Source organism: Lycium barbarum, chromosome 3 (genome assembly GCF_019175385.1).
Source record: "Lycium barbarum isolate Lr01 chromosome 3, ASM1917538v2, whole genome shotgun sequence".
Lineage (NCBI taxonomy): Eukaryota > Viridiplantae > Streptophyta > Magnoliopsida > Solanales > Solanaceae > Lycium > Lycium barbarum.
Genome location: NC_083339.1, coordinates 5,144,132 through 5,163,869, shown reverse-complemented (window position 1 = coordinate 5,163,869; position 19,738 = coordinate 5,144,132). Strand labels below are relative to the sequence as shown.

Below are 19,738 nucleotides of genomic sequence, written 5' to 3'. Positions count from 1 at the left end.
AGAAACTCGAGGATTATGAATCCACCCTTTCACCCTAAGCCTTAGAAACACGAGGATAATGATTCTGTCATTCTACCCTTCTCCACCCTTCTCCACTTAAATACTGGACGTAGTTGGCTCTCAGCAGCCTTCGAAACTCAAGGATTAGAAGTCCACCTCGTCACCCAAAGCCTTTGAGACTCAATCTGCCTTTCCATCCTTAATCCACTTAAATACTAGACTTAGCTCACTCTCCGCGGTCTTGCCCTTCATCCAACGCCTTCGAAACTCTTGAGGATTATGAATCTTCCCCTCTAACCTTCTCCACTTGAATACTGAAATTAGTTCACTTGGCTAATGGCTCAAACTTGTAATCTAAGGTCATGATTTAACCCTTTAATGGAGTACCTAATGAGTATTGAACATTAGGCATTAGTCCCCACAAAGACAGAAAAATGCACCACTCACCCTTTTTCTTCTTTCCTACATTGTACTACTATACTACTAAATTCAGTTGAATTTGGTGCGGTACTAAGAAAAGGAAATGAAGTTTACTATGACTGAGGGATGAGTAAGAGTAACGATTGAAGGAAAAATATAAATTTTGGATTAATGCACATATTATACTATACTATACTAAAAACATTGAACAAGAAATTAGCAGTCCAAAAAATAATAAGGTCGTTACACGCGGTATACTCCTTTCAGGTGATATTTTTTCCAGCTTCAATTCGCGTTTTTTCTCAATCTTCTTCCTTGGGACGTGCAGAAGACGTCGAGCCTGTTACCATATTCACAGCTTCCCCGTGACTAAATCTTTGTAGTTGGATCATACGTGCATAAATCCCGTCTGAGTAGTTTTTCAACAGATGAGAATGAGAACCTTGTTCCGCCACTTTCCCGTCATCTATCACCGCTATCACATGCGCATTTCTGATTGTGGATAGCCTATGTGCAACCACGATCGTGGTCTTTCCTGCACATGCACGATCCAACGCTTCTTGCACACATCTTTCGGACTCTGCATCGAGTGCACTTGTTGCTTCATCAAGCAGCATAAGCTCAGCTTTCCTTAGGAAAGCACGAGCAATGGCGATTCTTTGCTTTTGTCCACCGGACAACTGAACTCCCCTTTCTCCGACAAATGTTTTGTAGCCATTAGGTAATGCAGATATGAACTTGTGGGCGTTCGCCAATGTTGCTGCTTCGGTTATCTCAGCTTCGGTTGATGTTTCATGTCCATAAGCAATGTTCTCATAGATGGTGGTAGCAAAAAGGCAAGGTTCTTGTGGGACTATGGCGATGTGCCTTCTCAAAGATTTAAGGTTGTACTTTCGAATATCCTTGCCGTCGATAATGACACGCCCAGATGACGGCTCGTAAAACCGCTCTATAAGTGCAATGACCGAGCTCTTTCCACATCCGCTCGGTCCAACAAGTGCAAGTGTCTTTCCAGCTCGAGCACGTAGATTCAAATCACGGAAAATTGACACGTCGGGCCTAGTGGGATATGAAAAGTCCACATGCTTAAATTCCACTTCACCACGAAGACGATCGGGCACTGCAGTGGCATCCGGATCATCAGGCTCGACTTCTGTTTTCCGGTCGAGGAGTTCGAAAACCGAACGCATCGCTTGGCCACCCTTGATGAAGTCGGGAGCTAAAGTCAATGTTTCAGCTGCACCGTTAGCGGAAACCATGAGGACCATGAAAACACGGATCGTCTTTGAGAAGTCAGAGATCCCATGCTTGACAAGCCATGAGGCGTACCAAAGGCCAAGCGCGTAGGAAGCATAAAGCAAAAATTGAGCAATCCCGTAACCACTTCCTGCAATCTGTCCCTTCCAGAAGCAGCGCCTAAGTGGAATTTGGAGGCTGGAGTCGAATAGGTTGACTATTTTTGTTTCTGAATTGAAGGCAGCAACTGTTCTTACATTAGCTACAGCTTCTCCTGCAAGTTGGGTGGCTTTGGCATGAGCAGCTTCTAAGTCTCCTGAGAATCCCTTCATGAACATTTTCTGTTGGAGATGCAAACAATTCAGCACACAAAGAACATAATATTTAAGGCTTAATACATTGACAGCCTCTTAAACTTGTTAATAAATTTCATTTGAACACTCTAACTACGTCCTCTTATGATTCAGCACCTCAACACATGATACAGTGTTTCTATATTTGACACTTCCGGTTCAAATGTTGGAAATTGTTTTGCGAGTGTTCTCAAGTGTCATTACATAGATAAGTTAACCAATTATAATATGTCACCACTTTTAATCATACGCATTAATCTCAGTAAGCCGTAAAACCTTAGGCCTGCCCCAATTGAGGCTTCATGTATATAATTAAAGGAGATCACATAGTTTAAGTGGTCAACTTAACTACCTAATAGAAGCTTGACAATACGCACAAAAGTTTTTTAAAAAATTGAACCGGAAGTGTCTAATAGGAACCAACTCATGTGTTCGGGTGCTCAATTGGAATAAGTCATAGTTCGAGTGTGTAATTTAAACCACAAGAGTCTTAATGAAATTAGTTTGAATTCCATTTTAGGTCCTCATGCACTACACCGCGGGACTTGATTTGAATTTCTGTGAACTCACCTGTAAAACAGTTGCAGCAACAACCACCGGAAAGACAGCAATGAGGACGAGGGCCAGACGCCACTGCAATACGAATCCAGCAGTGCACGCGACTACCATGAGAGCAGAGTTCTGCATAATGACAGAGATTCTATCCCCAATAGCTGACCTAACATTGTTGGCATCCAGAGACAGCCTGGCTGCAATTCTCGAACTATCGTTCTCTTCCTGATCGAACCACGCCATTTCCATTTTAAGCACCGCCGCCAGCATTTTCTCTCTCACCCGTTTCGTCAAATTCTCCCCCACTACATCCCAGTAGTAATGCTGTAGAGTATTGAAAATGAGCGCAGCCGATGAAACTCCAATCAAAAGATAGCAATATTTTGCGATTTGTTTGCTCATGTAAGCATGGTCCGGATTGTAGTACACGCTAAGGACAGCACTCAGGACGTACGCAAAGAAAGCACTAAGCGAACCACAGATGACGGAACCTATGGAACCAATTAAAGCATAAGTCCACTCAGGAGAATTCATTTTCGCAAGCCGGCCGAACGAACTAGCTTGGTCCTTGAATGCAAGCTTTTCATGTCGGTAACTAGAATATGCAGCATCAAGGGAGAGGCTGAAGTCCGAGGTGGAAAAGTCGGATAACCGGCGAGAGTAAGGTGATCGACCATAGGAAGAGTTTCTAGTTATGATTGGTGAGCTCACAGAGTTCCTTGCACTAGAGGGCCTGCAAAAATAAAAAATAAAGTTGAAGAGCATTAAGACACAATCAGCTGATATATAAGCAACAGCTGCAAGTTTTATGATTCTTGTGAGTTTATAGCCAAAATTGCTTATCTACTGGAGTAGGTCTGTTTTTGTCCTTTAAATATAACCCTAAGCATCTTTAGTCCCTTAAGTTTGTTGAAGTAGAGCACATTTGGTCCAACTGACAAAATGGACTTGAAACTAACAGTGACTACCAAAAAACACGGCAAAAATCGAGCAGAAAAAAAAAACGACCGACTGACTTGGTGGGTCAGTTTTCCGGTCTGTTGTTTTTTCCGGTCGATTTTAGTAGTGTTTTTTGATAGTCACCGTTAGTTTGTAATCCATTCTGTTAGTTGGACAAAAGGTGCTAAACTTAAGCAAACCTAAGGGACTAAAGATGCTCAGGGTTATATTTGAAGGACAAAAAATAGACCTACTCCGATAGATGAGGGACAATTTTGGCTAAAAACACGATTCTTGTCTGTACTTTAAGGTGAAATATTTATTATCTGGTGCAACTTCAATGAAGATTTGTCTGTGTACAGATACCTCGCGCTGCTCTTTCTGGCATTACTAAGAGCTGTTTCATGAGCCGCTTCTTGCATTTTGATGAGCTTGGCATACATACCATTTTCTCCTTTACACATAAGCTCATCATGGCTTCCAATTTCAGAAACACTACCTTGTTGTATTACAGCGACCAGGTCAGCCTTCCGGATAGTAGACAGGCGATGAGCAATTACAAGTGTCGTTCGTCCGATCATGAACCTGTCTAGAGCCTCCTGCACTAGCTTTTCCGATTCAGAGTCTAAAGCACTAGTTGCCTCATCTAAAAGAAGGATGGCCGGGTTTTTAAGCATGGCCCTCGCTATAGCAATTCTTTGCTTCTGTCCACCTGATAATTGTAATCCTCTCTCCCCTACCTGCAATATCCAAATACACACTTTCACTTTCTGTAGGTATGAAAAATGATAGTGTCAATCCTCTGATCATTTAGGGGACAAACAAAATATGAATTGATTCATATGCCACACGCGTCCATCTTAAGGCTCAAGAGAGGCAAAGGTACCTGCCAAAATTAATCAATAGCATACGCGTTGCAGCTCAAGTTCCATTTTTCACTCAGATTAATTACACCCTCCATCCCAATTTATGTGACGCTCTTTCCTTTTTTGTCAGTCCCAAAAAGAATGACACCTTTTCATAATTAGTAATGATTTAACTTTAAATTTTTTATTTTACCCTTAATGAAAAGATTTATAGCTGCACAAATATATATGGTGCATTTTAGACCACAAGTTTCAAAAGTCTTCCTTTGCTTCTTAAACTCCGTGCCAGTCAAACACCTTTAAAAAAACTAGGACGGAGGGAGTAACACCATATAGATAAATCAAGGTTAAAGTGAAATTAATCAGAAAAATACGGCTGTTGTAACATTCCAGTAACTATCTCCAGCTTTGTTACACTTCCCATTCAATTATATAAATTCCAAGTAATTATTTATTTGATTTTGTGGATATATCAGGCTTATTTTAATCCTAGTGATGACCCTACATGTTTTCCTCAAATTCTTAACAATTTTCTGATTGCACCTATCTTCTGGTGTCACCTCTCAAACTACTAAATTACAAACAAGTCTTTTGTTCTCACATGAATACATAAAATAAAACTTGTTCCTGCACATGCACTGTTGACTGAGAACCCCATGTTACCTATTTCTTAAATGAAATGACTAGTCCCCTACAGGCATTGACTTCATTTAAAAAAATGTTAGGTTTGTTTGTTGACCAAACAAAAACAATTTAGGCACGAAAACCACTACAAATGCAACTAATGAAAGCATCTTTGTTAATGATTTACAGTCAAATGTACCTTCAAAGCCATAAAATTTTGACCATTCAACACAACCATTGAATGTTTGGCTTGCCTAAGGCTAAAGTCATACTTTAGATGGACAAAAAAAAGATTTTTTTACCTTTGACTAAGGAAACCCTCATGATACATGAAAGCACATGCAAAACATCTTAATAACCTGTTTGGCAGAAGCTAAAAGTGATTATTTTTAAAAAATAAATGCTTATTTTAGAGAGTTGAAGTGTTTGGCCAAGCTTTCAGGAAAAAAAAAAAAAATACTCCCAAGTGTTTTTGAATAGTAGTAGAAGCTAAAAAAAAAACTTTTTCATAGAAGCACTTTTGGAATCTTGGCCAAGCACAAATTGTTGCTCAATATTGGCGAAAGTGTTTTTCAAATTGATTAGCCAAACACCAAATGCAACTCTCCACCTTCTAACAAAAAATTACTTTTCAAAATAGGCAGATCTTGGAAGCTTGGCCAAACAGGCTATAAGAGTAAGAACCACTTTGAATTTGCATCATTTTCCCACACATCCCCTACCAATCTTTATAATATCCCAAGTGGTCCCAGTTGGACCAAGATAAATGCCAAACTAGCTTTTAGTCTATTTTATTTTAGAGCTCAAGGCACTCTCCACCATCAACCTTATATCCAATCCATCTTCCATAAATAGGTGGGACCATCATGAGTTATATTAAATGGTCACACATTAAATATAGCATATGGAATGTAGAAGAAAATTTTAACATTTAATGATACATCTGCTAAATCTTCAATGCAGCATAATTAGTTAAGTCTAAAGTTGCTAAATTCTTTTTTTAATTAGCTAACCTGAGTATCAAACCCATCAGGAAGTTTGATTATGAAAGAATGGGCATTGGCAACTCTAGCAGCTTCTTCAATCTCAATTTGTGATGCATCTGGCCTCCCTAATAGTATGTTTTCTTTGATGCTTGTAGCAAAAAGTGCTGGTTCTTGGCTCACTAGCCCGATTTGCTGCCTTAGCCATTTTAACTTCAGTGTCTTTATGTCATTCCCATCAAGTAAAAGTTGTCCTGGATACAGACTAATCATTAGAGAAATTGACATAAATAGCTTCCCACCAAAATAATAGCCCGTAGATGTATACATTTTGTATATCAATGTATAATGATGGTATATGTTTTGTATATTTGGCTAGCCAATGTAATTAGTTTTGGCCGACCAGCCAAATGTGTAACTTGCCCTAATTATTAGCTGAGATTTTCATACGAAAACATGTCTCCACATGAACACATGGACTACATGAAACTCAGACATGAATTCACTTCAACTGCCAGACATTTCATTAAAGTTGCCCATCACAGGCTAAAAATTAAATTCAATAATGAAGTCATTGTTGCAAAGTTGTGTGCTACCTGAGGTGGGATCATAGAATCTTTCGATAAGGGAGACCACGGTGCTTTTCCCGGAGCCACTGCTTCCAACTAAAGCGATGGTCTTTCCAGCAGGAACAACGAGGTTGAAATTGTTGAGAATCTTGATTTCTGGCCTCGACGGATAGGAGAACTCGACATTTTTAAGCTCTACTTGGCCACTAACGGTATCTAATTCCAACCCCGTTTTGGCATTTCTGTCAACGCTCGGTTTGTGATCGATGATCCGGAAAATCTTGGCAGCTGCAACTCTAGCCTTTGCAAATGCACTCATGCTAGGAGCAGATTGTCCCAATGCCCTATCAAATGAAAGGAGAAAACTTTTTTTAACAAAAAAAAAATGACAGTTTTGTACAATGCTTAGCACTTACAGTCCATCTATCCCTGCAAAACCATTACAAGAATCTAATTCCCATCAAGAAAAGAATCTCAAACCAATTCTTGAAAGCAATAAAGATTCAATTTTTATGAAGTTCCAATTTCAATCTTTATGGAGTTCCAATTCTTGAAATATATAAAGATTCAATTTTTATGAAGTCCAAAATTCTTGAGAGCAACAAAGATTCAATTTTTATGAAGTCCCAAATTCTTGAGAGCAATAAAGATACAATTTTCAAGCAATTGAACTTTTTTTTAAAAATAAAAAAAATCGACATATTTTTGTACAAAAGATTAGTACTTACAGTCCACCTATCATGACAGCAAACATTGTTGCTATGGCAAGTCCTCCATTGGTGAAATGATGCCTAACCAAATAGCCCCCATACCATAAAAGAAGAGCATAACAACAGAAGACAGTAAAATATGTAGCTCCAAGTCCTAATCCTTTTGAAAATCCACTTTTATAGCCAATCTTCTGAGAAACTCTAAGTGCTGCTGTGTATGCTTGCATTGCTTTTGACTCACCAACAAACGCCAATACCGTCCGAATTTGAACTACTGTCTGCAAATTAGATGCAATTCAGCAACCACAGTAGCAAAAAGCAAAGGAATTTTCATCTAAAATGAGCTTAATTTCACAAAATTAGTACAAAACCTATACATTGATTATGTATATTATATTTATATTTCTTTTTACCTGTTCCACAATGTTGCCTGCCTTTGAAAGTGCTTCTTGACTTTTGCTTGACAATTTGGCTGATGTCATAGTGTAGATAGCACCAATTACAGCAATTAGTGGAACTACAGCAAGAGTAACAAGAGCTAGTTGCCACACTGCTGTAAATCCCACAACAAATCCAGACAAAAATGTAGCCATATAATGAATGAAATTACCCAACTGCAGTAAAACACAAAAAGAGAGAGACAAAAAAAAGGCTAATCAGATCCTTGAACTACACACCATTTTTCCCAAAAAAAAAAAAAAAAATCAAGTTCATTTAGTATATGTTTACCTTCTCACTAATGGCATCTTGGACCACTACAGCATCAGTGTTAATTGCAGAAACAACATCAGAAGTTCTAACTTCTGTATCAAAGTATGAAATATCTTGGTTTAAAGCTGCCTCTAAGTATTTGATCCTCATCTTTGTTGTTTGTCTCTCTCCAGTCCACATCCAACATGATATTTCTGCAAAACCATTAAATTCCCATCAAGAAAGAATCCTCAAACCAATTCTTGAAAGCAATAAAGACTCAATTTTTATGAAGTTCCAATTCTTGAAAAGCAATAAAGATCCAATTTTTAATGAAGTCTCAATTCTTGAAAAGCAATAAAGATTCAATTTTTATGATTTTTTTGTTACCTGCCCATGAAGATGCCCATATTGCAGCACCCACTACAAGAAAGTAAAATGCATACTGCATAACACAAAACCAAACCATTATCAAAAAAAAAAAAAAAAAAATCTCAAAAATGAAGTGTAATTTGGGATTTTGAGGTTACCTTTAAGACTTCTTGAGTCATCTTATCAACATCATTAGCATAAGAGCCAAATGAATTAACAAGATCAGCAAAGAATCTAAGAAACAAAGGCAAAGAACAACCATGGACAAAAGCACCAAGTGAACCAATTGCCATTAACACATAGTCCAAACTATCAGCAAATCTAAAAAGTTCACCAAAACCAACTGCAGGTAGTGGTGTACTTGGTTTTTCAACATCACCCCTTTCTTTATTTTCTTCAATAACTTCCATTTTTGTTTCTTGTTTGGTTTCTTGATTATTTTCTATTGTGGGGTTGCTTGAATTTTCTTTGTTGTTGTTGTGATTGTTTTCTTCAGAGACAACAAGTTCAAGACCTTGCATTTCAGACCATTTCCAATGTTCAATGGTCTTTATCTCCTCACAATCTTGTGACATTGCTTGGCAATTAATAAAACTTACAAAACACACACCACACTATCTAGTGTTTTTTTATTTCCACACTTGGCCTTTTATCTCTCCCCTTCTCTTTCCTACTTTTTTTTTTTTAAATTATTTTCTCTTGTTTCTTACTCCATTTCTTTTTAGTAGGCCTTAGGCCATGAAAATTTTAAAAAAAAATCACTTTATTTGATATTGAAGTTAGAGTTGTGTTTGGTTATAGATTTTATAAGAAATATTTGATTATTTGAATATATTAAAAGTGAAAAAAATAAAAATAGATTTTTAGGTGTTTTTTAAATGACCAAACGTTAATTTTTAAATAATGTGAAAAGTTTTTTGAAAAAAAGTGAAAATTCTCGTGGCCAAACGAGTCCTTTAGTATTCCTAGTCACATTTTTCTACTTCACTATTTGAAGGATTGGGAAAAAAAATCTACTCTTTCCTTTTTTTAACTGTATGTACTTTTTTAACAGTGGAGTAGGGGGTGTTTCTTGGTTTTTTACTTCTTTACTTACTTTTTGTCATAACAAAAGATCTAAATTCTCCTGGAATTATGTGAAATGGAATAATTTAAAGTTTAGTTGGACACATAATATGGGGCCAAAACTGAATCATATGCCTATAGTAAGAGCAAATCTAGCTCACTGAAACTTAATTAGGACATGTAGCATATAATTGGTCCGTTAGTCTAAAAGAATAATTTTAAGCTAATTAAATAAATAGCAAAAAGAAATTTGAGTTATCATTTTCTAACGGAGAGTAAAGAAATTCATTCTGCATGGTCCAAGAATAGTTTTAACGCGAATCTCGAATTTTATGAATTCAATAAGATTTTTGGCATTAGAGTCATTGTATATCTAAAAATATGAATTCAGACTCACTATTATTATTCTCTCTGTTTCAATTTATGTGATATGCTTTTTTTTATTTTGTTTCAAAAAGAATAATACATTTTTATATTTAGAAATAATTTAACTTAAAACTTTTTCTTTTAACGTGAGTGAAATGATTTACAGTCACATAAATATCTATAATTTATTTTAAAATATAAATTTCAAAAAAAAAAAAATCATGCCTAGTTAAATTATATAACAAGAAAGTCATCTCATAAGGAAAAAAAGAACATAGAATTGACAGATGATGAGAGCAGCCTATAGAGAGAGAGAGTGAACTTTACCACCCGACAAGGAATACTGTGTGTAAACTTGAGATTGGTTTTTTTGACCAGATAAACAGATTCTGAATTTGGCGGTGGTAAAAAATTAGTTGTAATTTTTTCCAACATTAATAATCTATCATTTTCACATACCAGAATACACATGTACAAATGTAATTAATGCTTGGTAGGAATACTGTTTTTTTGACTTTGAAGAACTGTTTGGTTTTTGACTTTGAGGTATTGTTTGATTTTTGACTTTATGGTGATTCTAAGAAGCAATATGCTATAAGTTATTACTAGTAGCATAATTTAGACGTGTCTTGTAAGATACATTCACCTAGTTACAAACCAAACTTTAATTCTGCCATTTTGTTCCGAATTTAGTAGGCGTTTGGCCATAGATTTCAATTTTATTTTATTTTCATTTTATTCGAAATCTATGGAGTTGGAATTGAAGGCGGAGTTGTGTTTGGTTACACTTTTTGCAAAGAATATTGGGAATGAATTTCATGTTCAAATGTACTTAAATACAATTTCAAAAGTGAAAAGTGAGTTGAAAAATAGGCCGGATCCTTAAATTATGTGCATTGATATTCTTTTTTGATGACATAGGAACCCGCAGCCGCTACCCTTCGGGTGCACACAGGGTAAACCCAACTCCTGTGCAATAGCTCGCAAACCACACAGGAGAGGTAACCCGCACTAGGAAAGTCCGTGCGACGAGCTCAATCCAGAAGGCAAATCCCCTACTGTCGTAGGCAGGGGATTCGAACCTGAGACCTCCACTATGAAAGCCCCATGCTCAATCAACTGAGCCACCCTTGCGGGTTATGTGCACTGATATCCTGATAATATGTATATTAAGTAAGTTTTCATAATAAGTCTATTATATGTGAAAACAGAAGAATAAATTACTAGAAGTGATTGAATTTCATCAATAATTTTACGATTCTCTTACACTGTAAAAGTATTCGAAAGCGGATGTATTCAGAGTTCAAGTATACTTTATAGAAATATAAATATCTATTGAAACCTCACTAAAATTTCCTCAAATATCACAAACATTATATATGAATTCATAATTTTAAGAATAAGAATTCATAATTTTAAGAATATAATGTATTTATTGAAACCCATCTAATTTAAGTCTTGAGTCTGTTTTTATCAATTCATATAACTTAAATTCTTTTTCACATTTATGGAATTCTTCTTTATTTTGTTTCCTCTTCTTAATTGCCAGAGCACCATTTTAGCCCTTTTTATTGTTTCTATGCATAGGTAGTGTCCCTTAATGAGTATAGTATAGTACTTGTTTGGTTGTTTGACTGTTTTTGGGAGTCAATCCACTTGGTTGCTTCTCCCCAAAAGAAAAAAAGAAATTCTTGGATGATGGAAATGTGTTATGTATGTTATTAAATTCCACCTACGGGTCAAAGTTAAATTACATGAGATGCGTAAATTTGAGCATATGATAATTGTTTATAGTCTCACTTTTCTCAAACATATATCACTATTTTGAAGTGAGGATGTGTTTTTAATTCTCATTGGAAAAAAATCACGAAAAATGTATTCTTAAAAAATATATATAATCCTCACAAACACTATATGGAGTGGGGGTGGGGAGGTGGGGTTGCGGGGGCGGGGGTGTAGAGGGAAGAGGCGGGGTGGAACAAAACAATCAACATGAAATGCCACTTATACAACTTGTTTTTCCTACTAGTCATTTTCCGGGTTTTTAGGGAAGAGGCGGGGTGGAACAAAACAATCAACATGAAATGCCACTTATACAACTTGTTTTTCCTACTAGTCATTTTCCGGGTTTTTAAAGAGCTTCTTTTCGAGCGAAAATGTTCTCCAAAATATTTTAACCCATCAACCATGAAAAAATTGTAAAAATACTTTTTTCCTCCGTATCAAACACACCCTAAGCAGTGCCGGACCCATGTGCAAATTTTGGGTGCTCCAGCACCCATTAAACTCAGTCACTGAGTGTATAGCTGTATAGAAAATATAAAGAAAACAGATATAATTAGTTAATAGAGCACCCCCGAACTCAAAATTCCTGAGTCCAGCACCCCCGAACTCAAAATTCTAAATCCACCACTGACCCTAAGTTGTGTTATATTATATGTTTAATATAACAGTGTTTTACTATAAAAGCTAAAAGATATTTAGATAAACGACCTCATTATTGAGAGGTGAATATAGTAATCACAATTTTCAAAAGAGAAAAATGACCATTGATGTTTGTCACCAACTAAAAGTTGACTAATGTGATGTTAAATCTTCTTTTAGAGTTTAGACCCAAAAACTACAGTTAAATTAAAACTTTTTCAACCTTAGTTGGTGAATAAATTCCCTAAGTTGAATACAACTAATGATTGTGTTACAGGAAAAAAATAAAAACAGGTTGGATCTAATCAAATCTCCCCTACATTTTTGTCCAAATTCCATCATCTTTAAGCTTCTTCCTTTTTTTTTTTTTTGTCAGATTAACACCACATACTTCCACCAAAATCATTTAGTACACTCTAAAAGAGAAAAAAGAAAAAAAGTTAATGACTTTTAATTGGTTCAAATGCAAGATACCACAGCATCAGCATTAGGCATATTTACTAACACTTGTCAGAAAATCACCAAAAAATCTGTAGATTCCTCTCATTTTTTTTTCATACTTTAAGGAAAGCCAAAAAAAAAAAAATGGACAGCAAATTTGTTGGATTCAAGAATTCTGATAACCAATAGTAGTACTGTACTGAAAATATTAATTAATCCAAAATTTGGCTAAATTAGTTTTATTATAGAGATGTGAGGTTTAAATTATATAATACTCCCTCCCCTTACCGTTCACGTGACACACTTTCTTTTTAGTTCGTTTCAAACATAATGAATGTTTTTATAATTAGATATTACGTCATGTTTAACGTCACAAATTTCAAAAAATTAGACACACGAATGTTTTACCGTACTTAAAATCATATATTTTAGAAATCTTCCGATCACATAATTTGGAACCGAGGGAGTAATTCTGAAGTTATTTAGATTTTTAAAGTACATTAATAAGGTCTACTTGGAATAATTTTTTTTCTTTGTTTAGAGCAAGAAATTAAGTCAGTGACTCAGCTTTTTTTTTCTTACTAAAAACATGAGTAAAGTAAACTGTGGATCTGACTTGTCCTGCAAATTCTTTCAGGTTTAGCTTGCTTCTGTCAGTTTGTTGTTTTTTAAAAAAAATTAAAGCAAGAAAATAAAGGGGGGGAAAAAAGTTAAAAGCACAAAAAAAAAAAAAAGGAATATAAATTTAATGAAGTATTTTGCAGGCTTTAATTTCCTTACTTTCTGCAAGTCCCTTCACAAAGTCTTCTTTTGTTTCCACCACTCACGCCTATTTTGTCTCTTAACTTCACCTGTTGAAAATTTTTGCCTCATTTTGACCAATATGTATTTTTACTACAAGGCCCCTCTTGCTACTTCTTATCCAAAATTTTCACCCCTTTGTTCTATAATTTTGCTTTATTTATTACTCCCACCGTCTCAAATTATCTGTCGTGTACCTTAAGAAGAAGAAAAATTAGAAGGGATTATGACTATTTTACCCTTATTTATGTCTTCAGATATAATTTCTGTTCATTAATTTTTTTACTTTTTTGTAATCTTCAAAAACAATTACTACTAAGGATAAAATGGAAAAAATAATAATTTTATCTTGCACTTCTAAAATGACAAATAATCTTTAAGACAACTATTTTTAGAAATCACGACACATAATTTGAGACAGATGGAGCATCATCTATTCAAAACATAAAACTTATCGAAGAAGAAGTTCAACAAATACTACATTATACGTATGATAGCTACATATTATATGTGATGATTAAAGGTTGCGGTGAGGTGATAAATAGTTAATACATGTTTATTTTTAATTAGAGGTCACATGTTCGAGCTCTAGAAATAAAACTTTTTTGGTAGAAAAAGTTTTATCTCCCGAAGTGAAATTTTCCGACATAAATTCAGATTAATCAAATCCCAAAGCAACTACTGGACACTCTGAATGATAAGTTTTTGGGGGAAAACACATTTGTATCGTGTTCGCGCTTCAATTTGATTTATTTATGATTAAAATCAAAATTATACTAACTTAGTTTGTTTGATTGGTCTTCAATTTGAATGGGGAGAACAACTGATTCAAAGCCTATTAAAACAGAAAGAAAGAAAAAAAAATACCCTCTCTATATATTCAGTAGCCTGAAGACTAAACCAATTAATTACTCCTATTACTCGTTCAGTTTTATTTTATGTGTACTAATTTTATTGGATAAGAAATTACTATATATAATAAGTGGCAATGTAATGAATTTTGTAGGCCTTAGTTAGTTCTCAACTTTCTTGTTGGAGAGTTTCCTAACCAAATGGTTTGCAATTTCAATTTTACCCTTGTATTTGATATTTATTGCATATATATTAAAGTATATTTTCAATAAATCTAGACACTTCCAAACTTATTTTGGTAATACATGATCCCTCAAATTAACTTTTTGTTACTATTATATATAAGAGCAAATGTGGGGATTTTTGTAGTCCTCACAATAATTTTTAAATTTTTTAAAAACTTTTTAATTAACTACTTTTAGGTCCTAATCTTATTTATTTAAGTCAATTTTTTTGCTTTTTATTTTTAAGGTCTACTTTTCAAAAGCTATCGAACCTGGAGACTTTTGTAGTCCTCACAATAATTTTCAAAATTTTTAAAACTTTTTAATTAATTACTTTTAGGTCCTAATCTTATTTATGTAAGTCAATTTTTTTGTTTTTTGTTTTTAAGGTCTACTTTTCAAAAGCTATCGAACCTCATTTTTCATGTTCTTTGATTTTCTGGTTGGTGCTTGATATCCGCATTTGAGCCCAATTAATCCAAATAATTCGCACTGTATCGCGCTTATTCGGGAGGAGCCTTTCTCCAAAGATTTTTTACATATCCATGTTCGAACCCCTAATTCCTAATTAAGAGAGAAGCAGCTCCATCCGCTGCAAAAGTTAAAGTATGTATTTGTCTTCAAAGTTCATTAACTATGTATAGATTATTTATTTAGAACTAAATAACTTCAGAAAATTAGGATACATAAGTTATAAATGTCAAATTCTGGCTCCACATTTGATTTGAAGTAAATAATTTCATCAAAATGGAAGTTAAAGTATTAAAGGAGTGGAATGAAAATTTTGCTTTCATATAACTACCCACTTGCGGGACTACAATGGGTATATGGTGGTTGTTGTTGTTGTACACTTGTACTAACACAAATTATATTTCTTTAGTTAAAATATCTACTTTTATAACTTGAGTTTGGAGCCCGGGCCTCACATAACTAGTTTATATATATTAAAAAAGCAACTGAATGTTGTGATCGTGAAGAGTCCGGAACCAAAATGCCAAAAAAAAAACATTTTGAATCAAAATACCCCAACAAAAAAAAGTTACAAAAGTACCTTTAGCGCATTAAAATACTGCGCTAAAGCACTTAACCGTAACGGCCCCGTTAAGTGCTTTAGCGCATTATTTTACTGCGCTATAGAAATTTTTGTTTCCGCTATAGCGCAGTAAAATACTGCGCTATAGGACTCCACCATTTCCCACAAACAGCCTCTTATTACATTTTCATTCCTTTTTACGTAGTTTAGCCGTATATTTATCATGCTTTGAGACTCCGAAACTTTAATATTTTATACAGAACCCTACTTATATTTGTACAATTAATAAGATAGGCGCACTACATCAAGAATACACAATACTTTGGATTGTCGTTTTAGTGGTAGAAAAGTGCTTGAAGTCCTTTTTTGTTTGAAGACTTGTAGTCATTAGCTTTACGTTATTTATCTTTTAGGGTTTCGTCTTATTTTAAATTAATGCTTAACTTTATTTCGAATGTATCACTTTTTTTTTATTATCAATTTAGGATGTGAAACTATAAACAATAATAAAGACTAAGATAATATTTATAAATATGAAAAAAATATATAATATTTACGATAAACTGTACAACACTAATGTATATACACTATCGAGGATGGGTCCCACATGTAGTATGTCGGAGACTATCCCTAGGCCTAAGGCTTATACCATCCCCACCGCCCTCGCCATCGTCTCCATCGCCCTTTTTCCTCTTTATAACCGGGCGCTCCAAGTCATGATCATTTCCTCTTCCCCTGGCCCGTGCGCCCTTGACTAGAATGTGCTTCTTCTTGGGATTTGATATCACTCGCACGGGCAGAACCTCATCATAACCTGAGTCTGGAAACTCGGGTTCTTCCTCGTTAGGAGTTGCCACCGCGGGCGCCGAAGGATGAACCTAAAAAATATATAATAATTATTACAATTTCTTATTTATATTGAATTCATTAACGTTTGTTGAATAGTCAAACCTGTGTGTCAACGGGCGCCTGAGTAGGCTCCTGAGATAGGTCTGTAGGCTCCTGAGATGGGTCTGCTGGTGAATATGAGGTAGTCTCCTGTTTGAAGTCCAAGTAAAGGTTATAAAAATTAAATAAATATTTACCTTATATTGAATAAAATTAATTTTAAGTAAAAAACTTACATGCGCCTCGGTAGTCTCATGAGAAGACACCTCTGCCTTGGCAGGCTGATGAGAATGCTCCTGAATGGGTCGCTCCTGTGGACCCACTCGCGCCGAATCCTAAAATATGAAAAAAAACAAAATAATAAGTAACATACATATTTAAAATAAGCACTTTAAATAATCAAATATGTATATTAAATATTGACCTTATATTGAATAAAACAAATTTTAATAAAAAACTTATCTGTGGTTCGACAGTCACATGGGAAGACATTGTTGGCTCGGCAGACCCATGAGAAAACGCCTGAGTGGGTGGCTCTGGTGGACCCACTGGCACCGAATCCTAAAATATAAAATATTACTAAACAATGAGTAACATATATATATATATATATATTTAAAATAAAAAATTTAAATGAACAAATAAGTATTTTAAATACTAACCGGGATAAAAAACTCATCGAAGTCAAGAATCCTGGCTCCCTCTAAATTCCTCACAGGCCGCTCATCAGCTAATGAAGTGCGTAACGCTGCCCAATCGACGTTATCATGCTCCTCCATGTATGCATTCTGGCTCGGCTGTGATGAAGACCCAGGTATCTCAGCAAGTAAGAGCGCCGGCGTAAACGTAGGTGAGTCCCCAGGTGAGCTGCCACCGGCCTGGAAGGGCTGCAGATGGACTAGACCGTGAACGCCATCTGGAATGGGATCGGCCTCATCTACTAGATGGTGTCCTCCACCACCAGGTCCTCTAGCAGCAGCACCGCGTCCTCTACGCGCACGGTGTCCTCCGGCAGCACGACGTCCTCTGCCAGCACGGCCTCCTCCTCTGGGAGCATTCGGTCCTCCTCCTGGCGCTGCCTGATACTCAGCCTCCAGAACAGGCTCATCCCTGTGCCTAATCTCTCCTGCCTGCCGGATACCATCCTCGGATATCCGTACCATCTCCGACACAAGCCCCGCAAGCCCAGGGTAAGGCATATGCTCTCACCCCAAGATACGTAAATGTTGTACGGTCACCAGCTGCATTTGTGTTCAACAATAATTTTTTTTTTAAAAAGTTATTTTTTAAAACGTAACAATTAATGCAATTAAATACGATAAACTTACCAATGCCTCGTACTGCTCCGCGAGTGCTGAGTATCCTACATCCCTAGGGGGACGCAAAGCCGGGCTGCCGATCAATTGGCGTGTGATCTGATGATACCAGCGCATGTAATCCTCAATGGGAGTCAAATAGCCGACCACCGCTAAAGTGCCCAACCTGTTCTTCCAACGATGGAGCTGGACATCCATGAAAGCCAGAAAATCATCATCAACGACAGCCCGATCGTCTCGCTGGTAGTGTCGGAGCTCATGACGGTCGTCAGGGGGTATACTCTGTGTATTCCCAAACTGTCGTAAGACACGCTCGGGCATGTGGTCCTCTACGATGTCCAGGTGTATTAATGGACACCGCGACCTCCAAACCCCCTGACCTGCCCTACAGAAGGGTGGCAAACCATCTAATATAGCAGCGTACGACGTCCATACAAATAAGTGCATAACATATAAATACAAATCAGTGATCACCAAGTAGAAAAGACGTTTAATTATATTAACTAATTAATAATTTGTAGGGAATATTTGAATTATGTAGTATTATATCTTGTGAATAATTAACATGGGATATGCAGTAAATTTAATATGTGATAGCAAGGACACATATGTGATGGTAAAGACTTTTAAGTTAATTACTTTTGAATTATGTGATGACAAAGACTTTTTAAGTTAATTAGTTTGGGAATCGAAATTCAACAGTAATATTTATTTAGAACTTTATTTTGAATATGTGATATATTTTTAGTTGACCAAATAGCCAACACAAATACGATAAAATTAGACTAAAAGAGTATATTCGTCGACCACATATTTTCCTACAAACTTTACATTTTTGTCGTTAACTTATGTATTTATGAAAAGAAGAACTTTAACTATTCTTTTTTAGATAATCTTTTTTTATTTAACATATATATTCACGCTTTTAAAATAATATAGATTAACAATTCATAATCATATACAACTTGTTTGGATGGTTGTTACCTATTGTATTATATTATGTTGTTAGTTTAAATACAATGTTTGCTTTGATTGTTACTTTAATTTTATTGTTATGTAACGACGAAAAGTCCTATTTTATGTAACCACTGATTTGGTCCTATACAATACAACACAATACGATACATTATGAAACAATACACAACAATCATCCAAACAAAGTGTTAACAACATAATAATTCATTACCAATCAACTTCTTTCAATTCTTAAACAATATTTAACGACTAATAAATTCATAATCAATATTTAACAAATAATCAATTAACAAAATAATAATTCATTAACAATTCATAAATAATTAACAAATTAATAACTCATAAACATATAACAAATTAACAATTCATAAACATTTAACAAATTAACAATTCATAAACATTAACAAATAATGAATTAAACAAAAAAAATATATATAATTCGGAACAGTGGCAAAAGCCACTGCCCAGTCGAACAAGAACAAAAAAAAAACATTGATTTTTTTTTTATGGAAAATAACAAGGATTAAATGTTAAGCATGCTTAGAATATAATGTATATAACAAAATAATAACAAAAGTTCATAGTAGAAAACCTTAATCGAAGATTTTTTGTAGAGTTATTTTAATCGAGTTGTACGCCGTTTTTTCTCAAAATTCGAACTTAGAATCTTGCTTCTTGACTTGAATAGACCGAGAATCTAAGCTTTCTGGACGAAATTTAATAGAAAATAACCTTTTTGGATGTGGGGACCACCTCGGTTTCACCTCCAATGGCATTTTTTTTTTTTGCCACTGGAGGGACCAATGGTGGAACCCGACGGGTTTAAGTTGAGTCCTATAGCGCATTATTTTACTGTGCTATAGCAGAGAGAGAGAAATTGCTATAACGTAGTAAAATAATGCGCTAAATTAAGCACTTAACGGTGCCGTTACGGTTAATTGCTTTAGCGCAGTATTTTACTTCGCTAAAGGTACTTTTGTAACATTTTTTTTATTAAAATATTTTGATTCAAAATGATTTTTTTAGGAGTATTTTGGTT

General features: G+C 35.2%; 1 protein-coding gene across 1 annotated transcript; it reads right to left on the bottom strand.

The window, feature by feature from the left end:
• Window positions 1-563: 563 nt before the first annotated feature.
• Window positions 564-8,960, bottom strand: LOC132630005 (ABC transporter B family member 1). The gene is made up of 10 exons (XM_060345491.1): window positions 8,473-8,960; window positions 8,333-8,387; window positions 7,982-8,157; window positions 7,666-7,866; window positions 7,271-7,530; window positions 6,570-6,886; window positions 6,004-6,227; window positions 3,867-4,240; window positions 2,580-3,294; window positions 564-1,997 (listed from the first exon to the last, which is right to left on the bottom strand). The coding sequence occupies exons 1-10, from the start codon at window positions 8,887-8,889 to the stop codon at window positions 723-725; spliced, it is 4,014 nt and encodes a 1,337-aa protein (XP_060201474.1). The 5' UTR covers window positions 8,890-8,960; the 3' UTR covers window positions 564-722.
• Between the last annotated feature and the right edge of the window lie 10,778 nt (window positions 8,961-19,738).

What these genes read in the sequence shown, in the direction of transcription:
- LOC132630005 (XM_060345491.1), bottom strand. Translation starts at nt 8,889, where the DNA reads ATGTCACAAGATTGTGAGGAGATAAAGACCATTGAACATTGGAAATGG. An exon ending in ATTCTATGATCCCACCTCAG is followed by an intron (nt 6,228 to 6,569) that starts GTAGCACACAAC and finishes GTCTGTATCCAG; the next exon opens with GACAACTTTTACTTGATGGG. An exon ending in CTGATGGGTTTGATACTCAG is followed by an intron (nt 4,241 to 6,003) that starts GTTAGCTAATTA and finishes TGGATATTGCAG; the next exon opens with GTAGGGGAGAGAGGATTACA.